This window comes from Accipiter gentilis, chromosome 1 (genome assembly GCF_929443795.1).
Source record: "Accipiter gentilis chromosome 1, bAccGen1.1, whole genome shotgun sequence".
Taxonomy (NCBI): Eukaryota; Metazoa; Chordata; class Aves; order Accipitriformes; family Accipitridae; genus Astur; species Astur gentilis.
The window spans coordinates 46111145-46137658 of NC_064880.1; the positions used below are offsets into that span (position 1 = coordinate 46111145).

General features: G+C 37.8%; 1 protein-coding gene across 3 annotated transcripts in view; it reads right to left on the minus strand.

Moving 5' to 3' along the window:
* DPP10 (dipeptidyl peptidase like 10) overlaps positions 1-26514 on the minus strand; it is an 882866-nt gene that overhangs the window by 558000 nt on the left and 298352 nt on the right. For all 3 annotated transcript variants that reach the window (XM_049813528.1, XM_049813537.1, XM_049813518.1), the window contains exon 2: positions 3570-3684. In XM_049813528.1, coding sequence (XP_049669485.1) covers positions 3570-3684 — 115 coding nt within the window. The remainder of the gene's footprint in view (positions 1-3569; positions 3685-26514) is intronic.

The following is a 26514-nucleotide window of genomic DNA, read 5'->3' on the forward strand; positions in this document are numbered from 1 at the left end:
AGTGAGGCACTGACCCCAGAAAATCTACCTATGAATATTTCAGTATGTGCAGGTATGTGATGAAACTTCAAAAACATGAAATAGAAAAGAAGCAGAACAAGAAAGACACCTGTGTTATGTTTATACTGACATACAAACCAAATTATGTCATCTCATAAACAGCTATTTCTTTCTCTGCAGTGGCCATTAATTGCCAATATAAAGAAAGCTATATATTTAAGATTATTCCCAGGGTATTTTCATCTTTTGTTCTCTCTTAAATACTTCTCCAGTAATCATCTCCAAATATTATGCAAAAAATCACTAGGTTCATAATTAAATTGTTCCAAAGGACAGACAGGCTCCTACTCTGAAACTCCGAAGTTTTTCCACAATCCAGTCTTTTAACAGGAGTAACCTCATTCTTTGGTATCTTCATGCACTTTCTTTATCATTGCACTTCTCTAACTGCGAAGAAAACTAGCACGGATACTTGCCTGCAAGCCTTCTACTCCTGGCTACAGAGCAGTGGAGCAATTTTTACTCAGTGGGCACAATAGGGGGGTTTCCCCTATGTACTCCTTAGTCCACAGAGGTTCGCAGAGAGCTGGTGAGCTCCAGCAAGAGGTTACTGGACTAGGAGTCCATTCAGACTCTAACTCTTAATGTCTTAGATTACTAAATGGTCTGGTCTTCCATTTTTCCATCTCTTTGTTGAGAACACTAATACATTTATAGTTTCTGAGTATTTGCATAGATGAAAAGCAATATAAAAGGGAGCAAAATATGACTAATATTGTTGGTACAATTTACAAAAACAACAATCATAATTGCAACACAGATATTTCATATTTTAACAGAAGATATTAATAGGTCAAAATACATCTCTTATTTCAACACAGTTCCTGCTTAGCATTGTATATTCAAGTTATATTTAATGTAATAAAAAACAATAAAAATATATCAAGAATTTTCATTTAGTTTTAATACCACTTGTATCTTTAAGCAGAAGCTAAAGCCTCTTTGAAGCCTTTTGCATGTAACTTACATAGAAGATTTTCTTTTAAAAACGTGTTATCTCATACAGAAGCATTGATCCCTCTACTATTAAAGGCATGAAAACTGTTGTTCAAAGTTTGAGGGAAGTCAAATGACAACTGTTAAAGTGTACATAGACCTAAGACTTTCTTATATTGAGGACGAAGCAATGTATAAATAATTGTAGGCAAAACAGAATTTCTGTTGGATTTGTCTTTATCAGTAAATACACTTTTGCCTCCACAAAACTTTCAACAAAACAATCAGGCTTCTGAGCAAACCACTAGCTGAAATTATTATCCTCGCCATAAAAAGAAGCAGCATGAGGTACAGTGTTTAGGGGAATTTATATGAAAACTAAAAAGCACCCTTCAGTACAGGCAGAACTAAATAAGGAGAGAAGTCTCTGATGCTCAAAGTAGTGTTAGAAATGAAAAGCAGGGCACTCTGAACTCTTGCAAGGTAATGTAGGAAAAAATTCTCACTACTGCACAGAACATCTTAATTCAGCTCTATTATATTTTGTGAAAAGAATTTGCAAACCCAAGAATTTATAACAGATTTGTAGCACCTTAGAAGTGAGCACCTCGCAATAGCCAGACCGGTGAGAGAGTCTCCAAGTTTTTCCTCCCCTCAAATGCTAGACATCCCAAAGTGATCTTACATATCTTCAAGACCAGATAGATAACTTCAGCTACAGTGCTTAGTACCTGCCAGCAAAGCAGCAGAGCATCAGAATATTTTCTTCCAAAAACATATTAACTAATCATGAAAGTGAAGGGGGAACAACACTGATTAGGATCAAAATAGGGGAAGTAGCTGTCCTACAATGGACCTCCAAAGCTTTATTTGGTAAGCATTTCCAACCCGCAAGAAACACCAGTTTTACACACCCAGATCATTTTGGGAAAAAGGTTTTTATTTATATCAAGCTCTGCAGTCTCTGTGGGGTATCTTAGAGCATCTGAGCTGACAGAACTAGTTTTCACTTGCATGACTTGAACTGAAATGTAGGTCCCAGCTTACATCAAGTTTTCAGGCAAGCTCTCTGGATTTTGAAACAGCCTCAGAGATGTTGTAATTCACTCAGCTTTTTTAACATATTAAAAAAAAAAAATTAACATTTCCCTAGGTTGCCTATTCTTTTTTCCACGAGTGCCTTCAAAGACTTCCATTTACATTTTTACACCATTAATAATTCTATATAGATATGAGAACCAGAACTGATGTTTATTATTGTGAGTTCCAGCATAACACTTTTGAGATTTTACAAGCCTTAAAAAGAGAGTTACCTCTCCTTGAAAAGAAAAACAGTCTTCTGTCTTAAACTGTACCAGGATACACCACCATTTGCCCTCAACGTCTGTTTTTATTAGTCCCTGAAGAAACTCCTATACACTGAGACTACAGCAGCACAACTTTGCTTTTATTTTTCTCAAAATGCTCTAAGTGGAAATAAGCAAACAGTCATTTCTTTATCATTCCTTGGACAGCACCATGTGTATGCAGTAGATATTTATACAAAACAGAGGAAGCAGAATAGTCTGTAGTATTCCTACATACTTGCTCTCCAGCTGTCTTGTTCCCTCTGACAAGCAAAGCTTTTTGATCCCTTTCCATTCAGGCTCACCATCTTCCTTTCAAGCAGCAGCAGTCTACTACTGTTCTTGCTCATGCACAGACCCACCCAGCTTCCCTTGATAATTTCATCCAGTGGCCAAATTGTCTGGAACTATTATTTAACTAAAAAGCACTTCACTAATGTTTTGGTTTACACAAACTGGCCACTTACAGGGCAGAATATCTGCAGACCAATATTTACTATGTAGGCATGCCAACCAAATCAGGTACTTTACATTATAACTTCAAAACTGACAAAAATAATTCAAATATATTTTTTCTTTAAAAGTTGTACAGTGTTCCCTTCTCTTAGGTTCCTAGACATGATTAAATGGTTGCTACCCCAGCAGTAAAAAGAAAATCTTTAGAAAAATAACTCAGATCAAATTAGGAAAAAAAAAATTAAGCATAATTATTTTATATGTTCAATTGCTTTTCTTGTCTTCTACTTGCCCTTCCCCCCCCCTTTTTCTTGCAAATGAACCATTAAGTAATTTCCCCTCTCTTTGTTTTTGAGAGAAATAAAAGGGAAGAAGCTTATGCATGTACATATGAAAGATGCATGTTTCTGGTTCAGTGAGAAGTTTCATTCTCAGTATTAGTTTTCCTTGACATACAGCTTTCTCTTAGCTCATCTGTGAATCTAAAATTACACCAAGACACAAGTAACAAAATCTTAAAGTCAGCTCACACCTGCTGAGGCTAATGAGGATTGCTTGTAGCCATCTCAAGGCTGACACAATCCTAAGGACCTACTGCCAAAGCCAAATGCTTCTGCTCCACAAGGCCTCCGGTAACTCTTGAGTCCCTACAGGCACCAAATTTATAGCAGCCAGAAGTTAAAAATGCTTACTTTAACATTTATATGTAATTTTAATAAATGCGTTATGAATCATACACCTTCAGTAAGATAAAATAAAGAAGTAGGTTACCTGGGGTTAAAAGAATGACAGACATAGTGATGAGTGAACAAACAACTAGAATCACCAGCAGCGCAATAGCAATTCCCTTCCAGTTCCTCTGCGGAGGGCTGTTACTTCCAAGTTCCTACAGGAATGGAAAAAAATAAAATAAAAGGAAAAGACCATGTTTCATAATCATATATTTCTAGAACTATTAGTGATAGGAAAATTGTTCTGTGCATACTCATAATCACAGTATGGAAGGTGATCGTGATCCCTCCCCTCTCAATAGTACACACAGTCATCCAAAGGTGTGTTAATTCTTATGCTTTTTTAATAGATCTCTTTTTTTAAAAAAAATATATATGTAATTTTATACCCCTAAGAGACAATCAAATGAGCTTATACAAGCTGTCCAAAATACGACTGGTGTTAAAATGTGCTGAGCATAAACTTCAGGACAATATCAACTAGCAGTTTATAAGATAATTACAGAAATGAAATGTAGCAATTTACTGTAATTCCACCTAACGTGGTTTGGACGATAAAGGTTTAAATACACATCTTTTTTAATGTACACTATTAAACTTATTTGTAATAGAAAACATTTACAAAACTGCCTGAGGCTCCCAGTATTCCATCCAAAGCCACACAGCTCTTCTTTTTTACACAGTAGTTCAACTGTAAACTGCTCCCCTATTACTCATAAAAAACAAACAGTAGCTTATAACAAATGTTAAACGAATGCTTCTGTAACTACTAGTACACTTAAACCTGCATTCTCTGTGGTTACATGTTTAACTCCTATTAACTCCAGCCAGACGCCACTGAGTTTGTCAATAGTAGCAATGCATTGCCTGCGTTCATGGTAGTTTGACCCAAGCAACACGTAAACATCTAACAACAGAATGGCAAAAACAGTACGACAATTGTTTCATACAATCCTAAATTTCTTTCACCGAAAGCATCATTTTTTCTATCTATAGCTGGCAAGCATAAATGTTTCCCTGCCAGAACTACCCATGCCTTTACTACCTCAGAATTAAATTGCTGTGGCAAGACTCTCTGTTAAAAGAAACCTGGGAGGGACTTCTCAGAAGATCCCACTTCAGCCTGCTTACAAAGTGGAGTTACATTCCACAAGTGCTTCATGGTCTGCACAAGCTTTCACTAAGCTCCAACTAAATACCGGGTGGGGTAAAAAAATGTGGGCTTTAGCCCACACTTGCCCTTGAAGACACCACCACATAAAAGCCTCTCTCCCCCTCCCAGGACCTGCTGCCATAATGTGCCTCAGCAAAGCCCTGCAAGGCCACCTCTTCACTGAATACATAGGGAGGGACTGCCACAAAAGATGAGAGATTACTTGGAGTGTCTCCTATTTGATTTGCAATCCTGGGTTTGTTAATCTTTCAAGTATATAGCAAGGATATTCTTCTATCTCTCCCCTTTCTGCCAGACCAAAGGGCAGAGGGATGGGAGCAATACTGCCACCTCAGCCATCCTGTTCTATGGCAAGGACTAAGGCACAGGAAAGCACCTCCTACTATGTTTTACAAGCTTCCCGAGGCATATTGATATTTTTTCACATACAGATTATTTCATTTTGGGGTTTCTGAATTATAAATGAGTGAGAAATTGAGATGTTTTAACAATAGGAAATGATAACGTTCTTGTGCTTTCTCAGCTCAACACCATACACCACCCAGAACAGTATCTCTAACAGTGTCTTTAATAATTTTCTTTTTTTAACACCTCACCTGTTCATTAACACCTGTAAAAGACAGTTTCTTTGCAGGAAATGTAAGGGGAATTCCCCTACACGCTCTCTAAGCAATCCCACAGGGGAAGTCCCACAGGAACCCACAGCCTGCCACAGCTCCCAGCAAGGAGCCCCCTGCCACCCCAACATGGCTGCTGCCTGCTGGACCCCATCCTCCTGCCTGGCCTGGGCCCAGCTGACCTCGCTCATTTTAGAGATTTTTAGCCCCACCGAAGGGGAAAAGTAGCCAGTCTGTCTACTCAGTTTAAACCCTAGGCCACAGCTGGTCTTCACAGGACCAGCTCCCTCACCTCCCAGGTGTTAGCCTTCCCCTCCCCACAGCTGAAGCCAGCTCAGGCCTAGTGGTAAATGGCCACCAGCCAGCCTGGGCTGCTCTCCATCCTTCACTCGCGGTGGCCGTAAGAGTAATTGTACTTTCTTATAATTACACAAATTTCCCCTTTGGTGTTGATATTGACTGAATGGCAGGTAATGGATGATGTTCAATTATAGCACATAGAAGGAAATTATTGAGGACAGTTGCAGCACAGCATTAGCGGGCAGCCCCTCTCAGACTGAACTCTGTGCAGCTTTCCTGGGGAATCACCACGCAGGAGAAGCCCAATTACCATAAACAACAATGCATCCTTGATGCCCATAATTTTTTTACTAAAGTTTAGGACTCCTGTCTTCCACAGGCAGAGGGAAAAAAATGGTGTAAGCAGGATCTCCTGGCGTCTGCCTCCTTTCCCTATCCCATTGCCCCTGTTCCCCAACCCCTCGCAAACCTACCTGCTCCCCTCATTTTCTCCAGCTCCTTCTGATTCACTCCCACCTCATTAAATACTGATTACCACAGCAACTTCCTGACTAGCCTTAAAGATGGTTGGTCTTCAAGGCCTGCATGATGGCTTCACAAGACCCTTTAGCGATCCCTAGGAGATGAGGATTGCATGGTTCAAGCCCTTCTGGACAGCCTTGGCCACACTGACATCGCAAGGATCCCCAGCCTTTTCACAGAAATACAAAACTTCTATCTCCTGCATCTAAACTCAGATCCAAACTACTTTTTCCCTTAAGTAAGAATTATTTTAATACTAATAGCACAGTCTAGAAAATATAAACTTATTCTAAACATAACAGTATAAACTTTATTCATATGACACTTAACAGAGTCCAACTGTAACAGAAGAACTAGCAGCTCATATAAGCAAGTGGTGGTGAGAAAACAGTAGTTATCCTCAGAGAACTGTGAAACCCTATTCCAAAGGACTGACTTAATACAACAGAAGCTGGACAACTTCATGAATGTACCGCAGCCTACAAAAAAATGTACCAAGTCCTCATTATTCAGAAGGTTCTTCTCTGCAGCCATGAATATTCAGTTTCTAAAAATAAAGCTCCATTTTAAATACTTCTGCAAATTTTTCCAAGGAGAGTATCAAAGGGGTAAATATAGTACTGAGGATACAAAGCTTACTGGTACCCACAGCGAGAAAGAAGGGGGCTTCCAGCTAGCTGCAAATCTTGGAGACTGGCATAGAAAGAAGGACTTATCTCTGATTAAGAATGAAGTACTTGATTTTAATATTTTGATAAAATTTATGAGTTGTTCCAAATTATTAGAAGTTATTAAAAGGTCATGATGATGTTGCAATACTGAGTGACAACATTCTGGTAAGACATTTGTGAAGTTAATGTACACTAACAAAAAAAGATTTGATGAAATATTAGAAAAATTACTATAATAAGGTGAATTCATAGTACAACCAGTATCAAGGACATCCAGTCAACTTCCTTGATGTTAACCAGTGCAACTCTTGGACTATACCCTACAAAGTTTTAAAATAGAGTAAGCTGCTGTTCTTCAACAATAATATATTTATAGCCTTGCACTGCTTTTCAAAATGGTCATAAGCAAAAGGCAGTTAAATAGATTTTTAGACCATGTATCATCAGCAAGACAGAAGCTGTCATTTTTGAGTATGACAAGAAGATAGAGGCATTCAAGAGGACACATCGTGAAGAGCCATACAATGAGCTTTTGTTATCATACAGTTTCCCCATAACTAACTGCTAACTGGCACATAACAACAATGAACACGCAGATGGAGATTTAAGGATCTAATCTTCTAAATAGGCTGTTCTATTAATGTGGTTTGAAAAAATATCAACTTTTGAATATGGTGTTTTATATATAATACTATCTCTAATATTATTATAGATTTTACAATCTAACTCTAATGAATCAGAAAATGGCTGCTCAAAGCATAATACAACTGCAAGTTTTCTCATTATTTAAAGTAGCTTTTTCACAAACCATTTAATTCCATTGTTGCCAAAAACAATTCTTAAATAATATACATATTTCTGAATGTAATTTGTGATTGAGTAATACCTTACTAAAACACAGCTACAGAGAGAAAAATCCATTATATTCCATACACAGAAAACTGTACACCAATGTTACAGAACCTAATGCTTTTGGCCTATTCCTGCCAAATGCTAAAGACCACATTTTACCATAAGCTTTTAATCACTACCATCAGTGAACTCAACCTATGCAACCAAAGGGAGGTTCTAGCCAAAGAGCCTGAACTTTCTGCTCTGTGATTATCTCGATTTAATCTCTGTTGAAAAGACCCCTAAAAGAAAAGGTGTAGCTTGCTGTCAGACTGATTTTACAAAAACAGGTTTTATATGGCATTACAGAGGTTGCAAATAGTGTAATTAAGCAATCACACCAGAATTTTGCAATAGTAACCAAAAGAAAGGCTAAACGAAAAATCTGCAGAGACTGGACATGAAAGGGATGACGGGTTGAGGCTGTCAAAGGAGAGCATGAATCATTTCAACCCTTCAGCATCCCTGCATGCTAAATCCCACTTGCCACTGCAAAAGAAAGATATTTCAGAGGGAAATGCTGAAGAACTATATCCAGCAAATACAAAAAGCAAATATAAATCAAATATGCTGGAGCATTTTTCTCTAGCCTTTTCTAGGCTGATTTCTAAATATATACTCCCTCTCCAAACACAATTTACTGACTGATGATGAACTGATTCACTACAAGCATGAAAATCTTTTAAGCACTAGCAGGACATGGCTTTGAATTTCACAATCTATGGCACATAACCGCATCCAGGAGTTCTGAAGAGTTCTTCTCTATTTTTGAACAAAATACAGTCTGACGTGGATATTTCATCTAGAAAATAAAAAAACTACAAAATTACCTCCATAAGGGCTGTGTTACACTTGAATGTAGCAAGAAGATATAACCCAAGTTCCTATTACAATAGAAATAACAACATGAAACTAATTTCCATTAAATTTATTTCATATAGAAGTATTTTTTATCCCTTGACACAGAAATGCAAGTGCTTATAATTTAACAGTGCTGTTTCCTTTTAAGTAGTATTGGGGATATCTATTTTGAAAAAAGAATCACCTGAAATTAATAGATGTAGTACCTTTAAAAAAAAAGGGCAAAAAACCTCTAATATTTCCATATTTTTAGCTGAATAAACTTACAATCTTTCTTGTAAGCAACATAACCAGAAAAAAAAAAATAATCACAGCTTCCTAAAGCTTATCGAGTTGCACAGTTTTATTGTTAATCAATGAGGATAAAAAGCCTTCAAGACAATTTTTCTAGCAAGCATGTACAACTAAGGAGACAACAAAAGGTCAGAAAATATTGCCGTAACATGCTGCATTAATAAGTCAGGTTTTTGAATTATCATAATAGCATTTTCCTGATTTCTTGGAAAACTATTTATGTAAACCTCTATACAATTTCTACCGTGGAAGTAATGACAGAAGCAGTAGGAGACTGCCTGGTGCAAGGGGGCACACTGGCTAAAGCCTGGGGACTAAAGAGTGCCTCTGACAGGCTTCTCCAGAAGAGGCAGGTTAGTTAAAATGCAGCATCCCCTTTAGGAGAAGAAATAAAACCCAAACTTTTAGAGACAAGCTAACCCTGAGAGCTGGCGTTTAACTACACTGCTTTTTCTCATAGAACTACCTGCCCATGCCACAATCGACCTAGCTGATAAATGGTGCCATGAGCCAAATACAGAAAATATGCATTTATCTATAAAAATTAAGAAAAAGAATTCCACCAGTTTTAACTATTTCTGCTGCGTACAGCTGGGTACAGCTCAAAGGGAAGCAGAGATTCTGCCATTATTTCTTAAGTTTGGAGTGAACTTTACCAGGCTGACATACTCAGTGGTACAATCGTGCACATGCACGCTGGTGTTTACCAGTAGACTGTGGGTATTTGAAACAGAAAACCCATCAGCACCAAGCTGCAGCAGTGTCTGGTAGTTGCCTGATTTTGTGTTGAGGCACTAACAGCAGATGAAGGATCTTAGAGAAGCCACAGGCTGTCGCAGTTTCTGCCAGCATAGCATCTTCTGAAGCCTTAAGTGAATCGTTTTCTTTCTTTTGTCTTTTTTTTTTTTTTTTAAACTCTTCCCGCACTGTCACCGGGAAGAATCTAAGAAGAATGTCTAAGAAGAATCACAGCCTTCCCTTATTTTGGCAAGAATTTCAGGGGCAAAGTGCATTTAGAGTAGGAAAAGCAAATGTAATTTGCTTTGCAGTAGGAATGAGAATGAGTCTCACCCTGTAGCTTAGATGTTATCAAGACAATATCACTTAATGACTCCTCCAGCATCTACTTCATTAAACTCCACCATTTGCATTCCCCAAACATGAAGAAAAGGTGATAAGCGTAAAAAGACAGTTTCATGTTGCATCTCAGGTGTTCTAACAGACAGACGGAGGATACTTTATTATAATAAAGACTGCAGTCTTTCCAGAATTGTTTATACAGCTGGTCCTGCAACTGATATTAAATACTACCTGCCTTGATTTTGCAGCGTACTATTTGCAGCAAAATTACGACAGCAAGCATTTAGAATTTGTGATGAAATGATTGCATCCAATCCTTTCCAGCTGTTTTTGAGTAATCCCATGGCCTAGATAGCAAGAGAGACTATAAGACAGATCCACAAAGTGGCACAGGATAGTTATAATCCATTTGCATAAGTACCTATCATTTTCATTCCTCATGCCCCCTTTACAACTAGCCGCATTATAAGATCCTATCGCTCCAGTTCTTGTCTGAATGATTATGGTCATACAATTACTTTCCCTGGTCAATATCTTTATTCATCAAAATGTTGGCACTTCTTTTCAGAGTCATTGTAAAATGCCACTTTCATAGGAATGCATGACTCCCCGTCAGCTCTGTGGATAACGGGCATTTTAAAAAGAGAGCAGCTTGTTAGCAATTACCCTTCTTAGAACAGGTGCGGGATTTGGATATGGAAACAATCTGTCTTCATATTTTTATTTCTCTGGGCTGCGCTGGTAAGAGAAACCCCTCCTTTTGCAGAGCCAAACTAAAAAATAAAAACAGCCCAATCCAAAACAAATAAAACAAAACAAAACCCACCCTTGTCTCAGTAAAAACAAACTAAAAGAATAAATGTGCACATGTAAATCATTCTGAGAAGTGTTAATCATCCACACTGGTTATGTATTTTCTCAACCTTGCAAAACATTTTGTGCTTTTTTTCAGCCTTTGATCATTTTTGTTCTAAGCAGACAGATTTTGTTCCTGGACATGCAAGTGCCCATTCACAAACCGAATTTTGGTAATTTTTGGTATTTTGGAACAGCTTTGTCAACACCCTTAGTTCTGACTACTCACAAAAAAGATCAGCAACAGTTATAGAATCTACTTAATGTACTATGGCTAGCATTAAGAATGCATTTCACATCTTCCAACTCATTTTGCAGTGTACCTTGTAACATTTACTCAAACACAATGAGCTAGCTATTACACTAGACAAACAAGTAAAAGCCTAACTTCTAAAGCATTCTACTGAAATCCCTGTTCAAGGTCTAATCACAGTAGATGAGTTTAAAATTTTGGTCATTACTTATACCTGCAATAAATACAAAAGCAGGGAGAAAATGGGGTCAGAACAACTGATCAAAACAGCATGGTGCATGCACAAGTCAGAATTTGTGGCCATCCACTTCTTTTTTATGAACACAACAGTATTCACATTTGCAGCCTAGAAAAGCAAGGGGGAAAAAGCAAACTATCATGGTGCACAATGTTAAAAAAAAAATTTAAAATGCAGGTCATGGAAAATACTGCCATGAGGACTGTAGAGTAGCTGGGGCAGAGGGAGACTTGGATAAAATAACAATGGATGACAAAACTGGTTTATATTTGAAATAAAACCCAGTCATGATGTAGAGACAAGCTACAGCAGGTGAGGGAATTCCTTTGGCTTTTGAGAGCCGAGTTGAATGTAACACACTTCCATGAAGAGGTGTAATGCCACATAGAGTTATTGCAGCATCAGGGGCAAATTCATTGAGACTCAGTATTTCTAAGATGTTATCCCTTTTTATCCTGTGTCCACAATCTTTTACAGTTTATTTCTACCAAAGTTTCAGAAGTAAAAACACTGTACTCTTTTTCTAGTTCAGCAGAAATACCTGTAGAATTAAGGAGAATAACAATGTTCTAGCAAGATGTAAGTATCTTGAGTCTCAAAAGTACTTATGCACATGAAAGCTACAGATAGCCACCTATAGGGATTTTTGCAATTTCCTAAGTAGAACAGCTACTGAACAGCTGCTTTATTAAACAGGTCTATTTGCAACACTCATCCAAACTCCCCTGCAAATCTCACCTTCAGACGGTTGTCAAGAGGAGTCACACACCGTTTTGGGGGTCTGAGGCTCACTGCTAGCACTGGTGTGACTCCAACTTATGTTCCCCAGTGTCCCCATCAGACCAAAACTCCAATATTCACACTGTGCTACATCTTCTCTTTCTCACACAAATCTCATCTTGAAGCTAATGAGATTTTTGTCTGAATATGAAAAGCTATCTCTGTATCTTGAAGACTGCCTGCAAGATTACATGGAAATAAAGCAAGGGACTCATTTCCAGTGAGCCCATGTGTCATTAGTATGTAGAGGAAATCAACAATTCATTTGCCATAATTAAAGAAAATTCTTACTGTATTTTACTAAAGCAAGTAATGCCAAGGGCAGAAAAAGATGGCAAAGCAGCAGGCACAAACATGATTTTATTCAGGTTACTATGATGTAAAGGAAGAAGTCTATATGAATACTGGCACAGTCATTTATGGCCAAAGATGTATTTTCACATATTCCTATTGATCCAAATTTTAATGAAATGTCACAAGATAGTAACGTATTTCTTCCATTCTTATTATGTTGAAGAAAAATCCCCCAATCAAGTAAAAAAAAAAATATCTCAAATGAAAAGACATTAAAAAATGGATGAATACAGGCTATACATGTTGCATACCTACAGATCTCTGTACAGATATAACGAAGTTGTTTGCTAGAATTTGTCCTTTTCATTACTCAGAAACTACATTATACTCTGCCTGATTTTATTAAAAATAAAAAAGCTTTTAAATGTATTTTTATTTCTCGATATATTTGCAAGGTCCCATAACAGATGACTTTTAAAACTGACATAGTTGATTTTGGCATTAATGAGCAGATCTGTCTGACAACATAACATTACACTTCACTGAAGGTTAGGAAAACAGGGAAGGTGCAGTAATGTCACGTGAGTCAAATTCAGGTTTATGCCACATAGTTTTACAATTTCAATTGAATACAGTGGCCATATATTTAGTGGTATAACACTGAACTCTGCACTGGAGCATATCTTTAAATTAAGACCACTGTTAGAGTAGAAGAACCAAAATCGTCTTTTAGAGTTTCTCATTGTTCAGGTATTTGTACACACCCTTAATTTTATGCTGTTTAAGAGTCCTAGAGAATGGATTTGACAAAAATACTTTTTTTAGATAAGTGATATTAAGTCAGGAATTGTCAAAATATGGAACAAATTTGTAAAGGTTATTTTGCAAATTTACATGAATATTTTTCTATTTGTTTTCAGATTTCCACAGAAGTTACTTGCAAATAAAACAAGTAATTTAAATCCAAATGTGACTTAACAAGCTTTTGTGTGCACATATATATGTTCACACATACACGTATCAATGAATATATATACAGATAAATATTATTCAAGGCAACATTCCTATAAATAAATTAAAATGTAAATAAGCCAAAAAGTGTCAGTACCAGGAAAGGGAAAACTGTAATCTCTGCGTATAGGGGGATCTAAAGTAGCAGAAAGTTAGATGAGTTTTCCCGAGGTCACGTGAGAATAGTAAAACAGAATCTCTTTATGTAAATATTTGTGAACAAAACAGTAGCAAACAAAATTATTTGGCCACTATCACTGGGCTCTGATCAGGAATTTATCATTTAGTTTTTCACAGTTCTCTTCATGATTAAGTTACCTGCTTTTCCAAAAAATGGAATTTTATTTATAACAGTAGAATACTATGATTCATCAGAAATAAAGATATGGTTTTCTCCTGCATTTTGTTAGGGGAAAAAGACCAGAGAGGTGATCAGGAAATTTGTAGATTGGATACTATATACCATGTTACATAGAGATAATACATACAATAACCCAGCAGAACCAAAATCACAGTTCACTTAGAAACAATGCAAGTCCCCACAGCACTAACAACATTACATTTTTCACACACACACATATGAGAGCTTATAAAAAAGCATTTATAGAAAGACTATGGGTCACCAAATCATCTCCTTACATATATTCCACTCAATTAAAAAGCAAATGCATTACTAGGAGAAAAAAATTTCTCAGGAATTTCTTGGCTGTTTTACAGTATTCATTGATTTCAACAGTATACTTCAAGATAATGTAGAAATCCAGCTTTTTTTTTTTTTCCCTCCTGCAAATTCTTCTTACCTGAATGGCCAATCCTATCTACATAAAACACTTCAAAGGCCCTTTATCCATTATGTTTCATTAGGAAATGTGAGCCACCCAATAATGTAGTAGCTCTTGGCTGATTTATGGAAAATGGGAATGCCTCTTGGTGGGACAGAGCACTCTCTTCTTCTCTAGTTTGTTAAGACAGCTCTGCCACATGGGCATTCCCATCAGCACCTAGCCAAGGGCAAACTTCATCAAAGGCAATAAATAAATTTAAAAAAAAAAATAGTATCTTTAAAATATTATTTTTGGCTCAACTGGAGTAACTTAAAGTAGTCCATCACTTAAGATTTTGAGATTTGTTTCATCAACACATTTTCCAACTAACCGCGTGATTTCTCTCGGTATTGATTCAGATCTTATTTGCTTCAGTTGAAAGATTTTGAAGTGCTGAACTGTGATCCTGCCAGGTTCACCTCTGCTGCCAGTTTGTTAATGCATGGAGGTGGACTTCCAGACCAGCGTATTGTACTGGGTCTGGCTGCGCTGGAGTTAACTTTCTCCACAGCAGCCCCTATGGTGCTGTGTTTTGCATCTGTAGCTAAACCAGTGTTGATAACAAACCAACATTTTGGATATTGCTGAACAATGCTTGCACAGCATCAAAGCTTTCTCTTTTTTTTTTTCTTAACCCCACGATAGGTAGGTTGAGGGGGTGGGACAGAGACTGGGAGGTGACACAGCTGGATCAGCTGAAATGAACCAGCCAAAGAAATACTCATACCATGTACTCCATGAGCTTGCCATACTGGACAATCAAACTGGGGATAGAGGGTGAAGAGGGGTAGGGGGTGTTTTCCAAGTGGCCATTGCTCAGAGACTGGCTGGGCATGGGTCTGTCTGCTTGTGGGAGGTGGTGAGTGAGTGATTGCCTTTGCATCACTTGTTCTGTTTTTTCCTTTCCTCCACTTATCAAACTGTCCTTACCTGGACCTACAAGTTTTCTCGCTTTTGCTCTTCTGTTCTCTCCCTGGCCCCACCGTGAGGGGAATGAGCTAGTGGCTGTGCAGTGCTCAGCTGCTGGGCAGATCAACCCACCACAGGCACGTACGCCCTCTTACCACAACGCTCTCTTGCATCTACGTTGAACGATGACACCACACATTATCTTTTATTTCCTTTCAGTGACATTACATCATAGCTGCCCTCAGTATAGCAGGAAACTCCAGTCTCTCTCAAACAGAGAGCAGATTAAGACTCAAGATGCTCCTATTGGCAAGCTTTTCCAGATGCTGTTTTTATTGAAAGCCAAAGACACAAGTAGATACACTAAGGTCTGCTCTAGCAAACCTTGGACATTCTGAGAAACAACTCAGATGAACCTTTGCTTATAAGGACAAATAATCCCTTCTGACCTTCTGACTCTCAGTTAAAACTCCGTTTGCTGCAACAGCTGGGAAATTCTTGCCCTGTAAGGGACATAAAGAATTAAGCACAGAAGGTGCCTAGATCTGGTATTTGCAGAGTTAACAGAGATAAAGCAGGATGGTGAGGAAAACCAGAGGATGATCAGAAGAACCAGACACTTTGTTACTCTGCATGGAGGATATGTCTGCACTGCACAAAAAGAGAAGGTAATAATCCACTTGTGTTTCACCACATCTTGGGGGGGGGGGGGGGGGGGGAATATAGATTATTAGAACAGGCAAACAAATATGGAATTAGTAATTGCTGTAGCAATCAGCTTCTTCTGAAGTGTACAGTTATTTTTTAACCAAACTACATGTATTGTAATACACTCATTTCTTACTGACCCACGCAAGTGCTATGACTGCCAGAACAAAACCATTTCTGAGACACATTCCTGCATAACTGTTACAGTATGGGTGACAAGCAGAAATAACAAAAATCAGAGAAATCAGGTGTAGTGTATTTTTGTAAAACAAACGGAACAGAAGAGCACTGTGATTAAAAGGGAGACCGGGCAGTACTAAACAAAAAATATTTTTAGGGGCTCTGTGATACTCTTAACAAGAGAATAATAGCTAGTGCCATGAAAAGCACTGATATTGTCATGCACCGCATACATGCTTTAATATTTGTACTAATAAAGGTGAAAGCATATCACTGAATACCTTAGAAATTTTGGCAGAAATCCATCCATACTGGGAATTTTTACTTAGAGCAAGAAATGAATGGCGCCTTTCATTTTCCCCAGAGTAATGTCTCTGGACATTACATTACAGTTATGTTTCTGGACGTAAGTGGCAGTGATTAACAAGTATCTTTTCAAATTTGTCAAAACCCGCCAAGAATTATTTTCTAGCTAATTCACAAAAAGAGAATGGTATCAAAAGTGCTGGTGTAGTTAATATCTGACTTTTGCAGGAGAATTTCCTTCTTCGCATTTTCTGTTGATTCTACACCTGTGGGGTTTCTTCCTGTTTTCTAAAGCTGACAATACCGTATGCTCCTTATTCCCTGTTGAATAACTGAATAATCCTTTATATCCTCGTCTCCTTTGTGTAAACAATTTATTAAGTTTTCTGGGAGCAGCTGTATTGCAGCTGATGAGGTTACAACTTTAGGCAGCTCTAGGTGTTCCCACAGGATCAAATTTCTTAATTATGTTAAAACTAGCCCAAAGATCCTTGAAGCTGAGCTGACTCACACCAAGTGACAAAGCAAGCAGCTGGCTACATGCTGCACCCATGATTTCTGGCTACAGTGGCTCTTGGAGGAACCAACTCCTGAAGTCAAAGATTATGGAAGCACGCAGACAAACCCCATGTCTCTCTGCTGGGTATGTGACATTGAAAACACAAACCAACTACTGAAGTAGCTGTTGTGCAGCACATTGAGTGGGAAAACAAAGCCCAGAGACTGAACTCCATCCTTTCTAACTTCCCCATCAACACAGTCGGAAGATAGGAGAAAAAAAAGAGAGAAAAAAAACCAGGGGCAAAACAAACCAAAAGTGGCTCTGACAAAACTGACTCTGACACAACTTGGTCTGATGGACCAGCTAGTTCAGAACTTTAAATTTCTTCCCCCCTTCCCCCAGCTGTACTGGGCTCACAAGCCTCACAAATAGCCCCATCATACCTCTTAGTGAGAGAACACCTCAAGGCATTTTTCTGTGCATAGTCTTCTCATCTAGGCTTTCTTGGGTGTGAATGTGGACAATACACAGTGAAGTTTTTTCCATTAAAACTAGTGTCACTAAAAAAGCTCAGCTTCTAAAATCAAATCAGTCAGTAACCTGGAGTCCCATTTCTTTTAATGGTTTACTACAGAAATCTTTGAGGGCAAAAAGCATGTCGTATCACCCATTTGAAAGTGAAATAAAAGCATTAATCTCATCTGTTCATCAAGACTACCTGTCTACAACAGAATCATTTGCAAAACAACATGATACTTTAATCGCATGATGTTTCAACATGATGCAGCAGAAGAAATTGAAGCAATACATCTTATAGGAAAAGTATTTGAAGTTTCTAATCCAGTATAACAACAACTGCATATCCACATTGGTGATGTTATTCTTAATTCAAATATATCAAAACGGCTGCTTATGTAACATAGCTGGAATGTAGTAAACTGGGGCATTTTTATAAGAGTCTTTTTTCCAACCTAGCAAAACAGATGTTGGTGGTAACTATTCCATTATTTTCCCTGGAAGAGGAATATATATACATTATTTTAATTATACTTCGTATGATTCTAATACAATCTGAAAGCATACTGCAAACAGTATTTTGCAACAAAATTGAACTAAGGACATTTTGACTTGGTAATTTTATTACCTGAGTATTTTTATCCTGTGCAGTTACGAGGAGTATTTACCTCTTACTACAACCAGAAAGCTGGATTTTTCTTTAAGAAAGAACAGAAGAACCGAATTAAAAATAGAAATCTGGAAACATCCAAGAGAATAACGAAAAGTTTTGCAAAACACAGCTGCACCAACAGTAATTGTTTATGTCAGCTTCTGAAACAAGAAGCTACTAAAAACATATACATTAATTCTTCTGGGTGCCTTTACCAAAGAGGCAATCAAAAATTACAGTTTACCCAAAGGCTGTCTACATACCTACCTCTCAGCATCTACCAAGAAATGTACCTCCCCTCCCCTTAACCTCCTCTCTCTGAATATATCTGTGTCAGTAGTCAATGCACTGCAAGACACCGCAATAAGAATGTTTTATTTTCTGTTTTCTATGGAAACCCTGAGGTTATTAGTTGCATATTTAGGTAACCCTGCAAGTGAGCAATGAAAGAAACCCTTGGTGCTCTTGTCAAGTAATTTATTTTAAGACTGCAATTTCAAATATTTAAGCATACCAAGGAAGAAAAAGGCATAAACTGTTTAAAAAAATGAGACCCATTCTTGTTCTATAATATGCCAGCCACCCAATAATTACTGTGTTAATGCAGAGGATACAAAGAACAGAAAAACATACAATTCAGATTACAAGTCAAGCTATTCTTATAGGACAAAGGAGAAGAATCAAATCAATGCCTTAACTACAGCCGCTTTATCAGGAAATGTCCACAAACAATACTTGGCAGTTCCCTTCATGACCAGGCATTAAAGCTGCAAATCTTCACTAGTCCTCCACTTGTGCTCTAAATTGAAGGTGCAATTACTTGTGCTCTGACTGCAGCCAAGTTGATTTGCAGGCTCCATCAGGTAATTAGGCACATGAATGGAAGAAATCATCGGTACAACTAATTGCGGCTCAAGTGTAGAAGACAGCTTCTGAAAATCCTTGTCAGATAGGAACTGATAAGCATAAGGAAAAGCAAGTGGAAATTCAATCAGCTCAAACAGCGCAAGCAACTGTGCATGGCTCTACCTCCCCAGTGATTCCTTCCTCTGTGACTGGGTTTCCAAAAGACTCGTTCTTAGGAGAACAATAAATTATAGTAAGGCCACTCTCATCTCAGAGGAGAATATCTTCATGACCCACATCTATCCCGATACCTGTACCTGATCAGCCAGTTAATGACAGCTAAATTAAGGGCACAGCTAGATATTGCCAGATAGTACGAACACATAAATGTGTATTTAGAGAAGCAATGATCACATTTTCAATTATATATCAGATTTTCAATCATACATCTTTTACGGGTCACTGTCTTCTGAGATTACAACAGTAGTTTTTAGACCTAGTTTAGATTGATAATCACAGGATGGGTAAAACTTCATTAAGTACTGTAAAGGGTGGCACATTGTACAAAACAGTAAAAAATGTTTTGCTTATGCTAACTCAAACAGAACCACAGGAACCAGCAGTAGCCAAAACATCAGCTATGTTCGTTTCCCCTCAGTTTATTTTGCCTTCTACCAAAATCACTCCACAAAATTTGCCAAAACTGAAGTATTTTATCAGATATAAGAGGTTCCGAGCCTGACTGCAGTTCAATATACAAGGTAACATAGACGATACAAGGTCAAAGGAAAATAAAATATTACTCAAAATGAGTACGGAAATTTTCCATTGTAGAAACCCCACGATTATCTAAACCTGAAAAGCTGCCTAAAATGTGACTATGTAGCTCATTTCCACTTTCATTTTTCTCCTCATTTACAAGTCTTCTATCTCAGTTGTCATCTCCCCATCTAAGTCTATATTCAAACTGGTATCATGGGTTTGTTACACCAAATGAATGGAAAATTCTGTGGAAAAAAACCCTTAGAAGACAAAACACATAAATTCAGAAATTCAAAATTTTGTAAGACTGGTAAATCTAGGTGCCTAAAGCTTCACGAAAGCATAGCATTTAGCATAGTTAATTAATGCAATTAGAAAATCTTAGTAAGCTTAGAAAGAAAAATAAAATTATACCACTATCTTAATATCAGTGAAGTTTCCAGTAGACTGAGAACAGCAACATCCTTGTAGTGTATTTCAGAGTACTGTAAGATTTTTATTTGAACATTGAGTGCTTGTCCATTTCAGAAGAATAAAACCAATAGAACAAAATTCATTAGGCAGTATGTGAAGTCTTTTTTTGACTCATTTCCTAACTCCTCAGAAGGTTTTTTCATGTTGTCATTGTGCCACAGAAGAAATCATCCGGCTGAAGGACTGAGGAAAATCACAACCCTGGTCTACTCAGTTGTTCACAAATGAGATGTTAAAAATGACCACCTGAGGTGCAATTACTTCCAGTAGTCTTGGATTCATACCATCTGGCTTGCTGCTTTACAATACATCAGCCAAATCCAGTCTTCAGGTGTATCTACTCAAACCTTTTGAACTTTGCCACTACTGTTTTAAGACTTCTCTTTAAATTACTAAAATTCTCGTTAACATTAAATTCATTCAGAAAATCATTTTCCTTATTCTGTTTGGTAAAACTGGAAGTACAAGCAGAGAACAGTTGCTGTAGCAGGTGATTGAAAATTCATTCCTGTCCCCATTTAGCCCATTATTCTACACTTACTCTTGTTTTTGTTACCCCTAACGCTGATAGAAGAAAGTTTAAATTATCTCCATTTCTTCAAAAGCTCTCCACTCCGTCTCATCTTTACCTTTCCACATTTTACAGACACCATATAACTCTATCTTTCCCCTTCCACAATTCTCATTTTCTCTACATTACAGTTTTACTATCTGGAAGTATAAGTAGTCCTGTTATCTAGTGTGACCATTAAGAACATGAAAGGTAAAGCCAAATCACTCTGCTCTATCAAATGTTCTTGGTCATAAGAGCAACTTCTAACATTTTTTAATGCATATAAGCACATTGGGCTTTCTTTGAAAAGAACAATATTAAATAAGATTTAAGTAAAAACTCTGTTTATGAGCAATGTTGCATTGTGAAGCTAATTCATATTTTATCCAAAAATCTTTAATATCTGGGCATCATTTTAACAATCTTCCAAGTTTTACTGCCTATGAATCTGGCAAGATTGTTTCAACTACTCCAGCAGAGAGGCAAGGCTGACTTTTACCTCTACACTCCCTGTGAACGTTAGGACACATGGAAGGGAACCCCCCCAGTTAGTTCACAGTGATGCATCTGCAGTGCTCGCTGTGTTAATTAATCAAAGTTCTTACATAGCCTTCAGTAGCTCCTGTATTTCTGCAGTGCTTTGAGCATACCGTGCACAATGCAAAGACAATTTACATTCTCTCCAAAAACCTCGTAATCTCCAGGATTTAATGCTGCAGTATTTATTAACTCACATCAAAAAGGATTTGTCAAAAATAAGTAGCACTGTCAATCAAATAAAATCCACACAATTCTTTGCTGTTGTACACCAAAAACCTTTTCTGTCAATTCTTTCTTTTGAGCTAACGTTGTATTTTTGAATGAAGGTAGCACATTATGTGTCTTTGCAGTATGTACAAGGAAATACTACATTATACTAAAAGTTTATGCATACACAATGAACATCTGCGTAACTAAAATACAGCACAACAAACCTGGAAGGACAATGATACTCCTATGCCTTCCCATAGCAACAAGCAAAACTTCAGAATGCTAGAAATGAAAATGAGGAACTTAAAAAAATGTAAAGAGATAGTGGATCAACCTTGAGCAGATGCTATAGGGTACAAATTAAAAGTATAAATTACACCTGAATAAAAGGCATTAGGTTTTTGAAATTAAATTAATTTTGAATATCAGGTTTGGGTGTGGACTCTGCTCTAATCCACTAATGTAACCTAAGATTTTATAAATTTGAGTTTTATTTTTGAGAGGTAGATGGAAGGAAGAATTATATTATTATGCCAGTTCTGAGATAGAGTGAGAAAAATTATGCTTTTTTTCTGAATTAAGATTTAAAATTTGAAGTTTAAGAATTCAGAAAAACTCTCCCCCAAAAATGAGAGCTTCACAGAAACTTCAGAGTGCTTCACTTTATAATCTATAAGGGAGGAGGTAAAACAATTCATGTTTATAGACAATCAGCTCTTTTTTTTAATGTGAATTACTAACTTTGAGCGTATACTCTGTAATTGTATTTCGATTCTACGTACTTTGTAAGGGTTCATTCATTATGAATGGATTATGCAGAAGCATGGATGGGCCTCAGACCTGATCTAAAGCCCTCAGCAGTCTCTCAGGGTCAGGCTTTTAAGAGCACCTAAATTAAGTCTCTTTATTTCAATGGAGATGACTTACTTTCTCCTTAGTACAAACAGTTCCACTAAAGTCCTAATCAAGTTAAAGTACTATGAAAAGCATTGCATTTTAATTTCCCTGTACTTTAGTATTTGCACACAGCAGAATGTAAACCTACCCTATACCACCTGGACATTCTCCCTTCAAAAACAAAAAGAAAGCATAAAAGCAAACGTAAGTATCAGCTGAAAATTGGTTTTGAGCTAACACACTAATTTCTGTCTTTATTATCCCAGTGTATAATCAGAGGAAATCTATCTAGAATCATTCCTTATCCACAAAGCTTAGCTGAGACATTAAAGAGGATCAGCCATTCCAAGTATCTGGGAATCAGTAATTAAATGACAGTGCAGAAAACTTAACTTATGCAGGCACGGACACAGCAATGGGAGACAAACTCTTAACTGGGAAGCCCGCAGAGCCCCAAAGCAGCCAGCAAGAGCTGTGTGCCCAAGTGATGAAATGCTGATTCATCCTGAAAATGGGCTCATACAAAGAACAGCAACCTACCTAAAGGATGAAAAGTGCCTTCCCACAGTTCCAAGTTATCCAATTATATAATTTCTTCCACCAGAGGAAGTATATTTTGTTATTTAATGAATCTGATTTAACAGATTTAACAGACATATAAATACTTTTTGCATATCAAATACAAATATGCATCATTAAGTCATCCCCCCCCCCAAAAAAAACCAACTTAAAAATGGGTGTAAAACCATTGAAACAAAATGAGTTTAGCAAGGATGCCGTTTTACCAAGAGGCTTGAGTCCTGAGTTAAAACACATACAGCAGTTTTTGTTAGTAAACATTTTTCCAAGGCAAAATCAATTCTAGGGTCTGTGTCTTCAGAATGATCCTTCTACTCCTTGCACATGAATCTGCAGCTTAGAGGCATCCTGGATTTAGGTATGATAATTTTCTTTTAGTGGAGTGGTTGGAGGCACTCTGAGCCTACTCAGCTGGGAATTGTCTAACTCCAGAAAGGAAGAAGTACTAGAGTTGCTTCTCTCAATGTATGTACTCTAGCAAGGCCATTTTGAGGACAAAACCTAATTATCATTTTGACATAGTTTTACCTTCAAAACCAAACATGAAAGTAATAGTATAATATGCCTCACTTCCCTTGTCTATTTTTTCTATTTTAATTTTCTAATTTTAATGAACAAAGACACTCCAGAAGCAGATCTATTACACATAAAAATAGACTTCGGTCTTCAAATATGACCTTTTAATTAAAATATAACAGATCATTTAAAAAAATTATTTCAACAGTTGAGAACACTGAAAATACAATTCTCTTAAAACTCTATAAAAGAGAGAAGTAGTGGCCAAAGTTACAGACATTTTCATTCTCAAGAGATAACTAGTACTATTTGCAAAGTGAGTAGAGGACACAGGATCTCACAATTACACTGACTCAGTTCATACTGAACTTGGGCACGAAGGCACAAGTGGAAGCGGTAGACAGCAGAACCTTCAGTTTCCATCAGCACAAATGCACACACATATGCAGGTTGCATTCATGAAACAGCTTTTAATGACTTTTGGAAGAAGGACTACAGTCAGAAAACAGAGTGGTGGTGTTTTCACTGTAACAGCTGGAGCATCATCCTAAACGTAGGACCATGGAGCATCCTCTGTGCCCGGCTCAGAGCAGGAGTATGAAACACACTGCTCAGAAAAGATTTAAGTGAGCAATCAAAGCTGCTTGAAGAGCAAGCTAGATAGATAGGAGTTCAGCTAATGCAGATCAGCCAGGAGGCAAATCTGCTAAGGCTCCACATTTTGACTCAAAAACTGTCACAGCAACCTTTCTCAAAAGACAGATCAGATTTGAGGTGCTGGGATGAGATGTTAGTTAATAAGCAACAGATGGTATTATGAATGGAAACAAAGGGTTTTGGAGAACCACCCATATGACAGAAAGAACAAGTGGGATATAAAAGGATACGTAACAGGTGAGTGTCTAGCCTGAGAGAAGACCCAACTAGGTTACTATCAAAATTTGTTCCTGGGGAAAGCCTCTGAAGAGAGGCTGCAACCACCAAGGAGGAGAAGCTTGAAGGCTCGTCCCTCGCTCACAGAGCTGCCTGGCTCCTGCATGAACAGCGGCTGTGCGGTCTTGGACAAAACAAGAGCAAGTGCCTCTTCACCGATGCTGGAGGCTTTGCAAATAACAGTTTCCTCCTGGAAACGTCAGTATTTCTGCACTCCTCCTGACAGAAAGCACTATCTAGCAAGAACATATAAAACAGCAGCAACTACAGAAACGCGAGATGAGCTCTGCTCCCTTGTAGTCATTGAACTCCCATCACGTTGAGCCAGACGACTGGATGGGAAAGCGGAAAACCGTGCTTTTCTAGCAGAGGTTGAGATGCACACACGCTGTATCTCCTAAGTGGTCCTGCAGAAAACCTGCATGCCGGCAGCTCACTTTCCTTTGATGTTCACCCAGAGATGGGGGAATTTCCATCGTCTCTACGCAGACAGTGAGGCCACTTCCAATCCTAAACATGTGTACGTACTAAGCAGTCTACCAGGAAGAATGATCTTTCATCTTCCCCAGAAGTCTCTACCGGAGTAAAGTCTCTTTTTTTTTTTCCTTCTGCTCTTGCTGGCAGCAGCAGAAGAGACAATTCATAACTACAAATGCTCTTCTACAGCTAAGCCAGTAAAATTATCTACCTCACATCACGCTTGCGTGCACATCACTGAAGACAGTGTAATAAAATTCGGCTCTCTCAAACCTTTCTCCCACTAAGACAGCTCTTTTTATAAATATTTCTTTAACTTCAGTTTAACGAGAGATACTACTACTGCTCATCCGCTACACATCCATCATGACGTATCTATCCTGAACAGATATTTTTATTAATTTCTTTCTTCATTAGTTCTTATCTAAAAGATACATTCTCCTTGGACTGTTCGTGACAGAGATAAGATAATATTAGAAAAATGGTCATGTATTGCTTTCCAAACAATTTGAATTGGTGAGTTTCAAGAAAACTTTCTGGGTGCTCCCCATGACTATGGTTTCCAGTGCAAACAGGCGTCCAGGAGCGCTGCCTGTGCTAGAGCGCATAGCATGTTTTAAAATGAAATACTTTTCAGTGGCTGCACACTCTCTCTTCAGCCTGCCAAATCCATGGGTTTTATTATTAGGCAGAAGGTAACAATTCACATGGCGTTTCAAGTTTCAGTATTTGTTTGGTGCCTCACTCTATTACTCAGGAGAGTTCTGATCTCCGTACTTCAGATGCCAACATGGATCAGAGCCAGCCTTAAAAGTATGTAAATTTGAACTGCCAGGGAAGTAGTGATTAATTAAAGACACAGGAAGCTGATTCAAAAAATGTTTGAGGTAACATTAATTTAAAAACTGTCTCAATTAGTATTCCACACACATGCCTAAGATTTTATGTCTTGCCAATCATTAAGAAGACAACGACTTTTGAGAAAGATTATGAACAGTACGAGTTTTCACAACAGTCTCTTTCATTTTCTGACTGCAGAAAAATGAGATATGCAAGGCTTTTTTTTCTTCCCATTTCAGCATCTGCAAATGTTCTTGTAATTTCCTGAAAATAATTCTCTTTTTTGCAGGATACTATAAATCAGTCCCCTATTTCAGGGTTAACAGCCACTTCTTGACAGAAAATGAAGACAAAAAGACAGAGTTGAAGATTAGGGTTTATCCTGCTTCAGAAAGCTGTATGTTACAGCGTGTATCTTCACAGGAATATTAACCGGGTTTGGGCTATTTTTTTACAGCTTCTTAAACAGTAGGCCAGATTCTGATTTCGACTACAACTCTGGAGCAGCAGTACCAAAATCACAGGAGATGATTCCAGCGTAGATGAAATCCAGACCGAGCCCATTGTTTTCTTAGGCAGAGCACAGTGGTGCGCTATGTATCTCACTGGGTTAAGGTATGGGAGTCACCCAAATATAAATTTCCAAGACAACGACAAGTTCCCCTTCAGCAGCACACCTCATAAACCATATCAAGGATTTGCAGACTGAAACCAGCACACTGTAAAGAAAAGGTAGAACAGGCCCTACCAAAGGGATCGTTACAAAAGGCTCCCCTCCTCGACGAGGGCTTTGCTGATGGTGAGGAACACCAACTACCTCAGGCAGAGAAGATGAAGATTGAATCCGAAGGTAGGGCTCTATATAATTCATCGTTTGAAGCTGTGCCCTTGATGATCCCTCAAAGATGCCATTGCTTTGG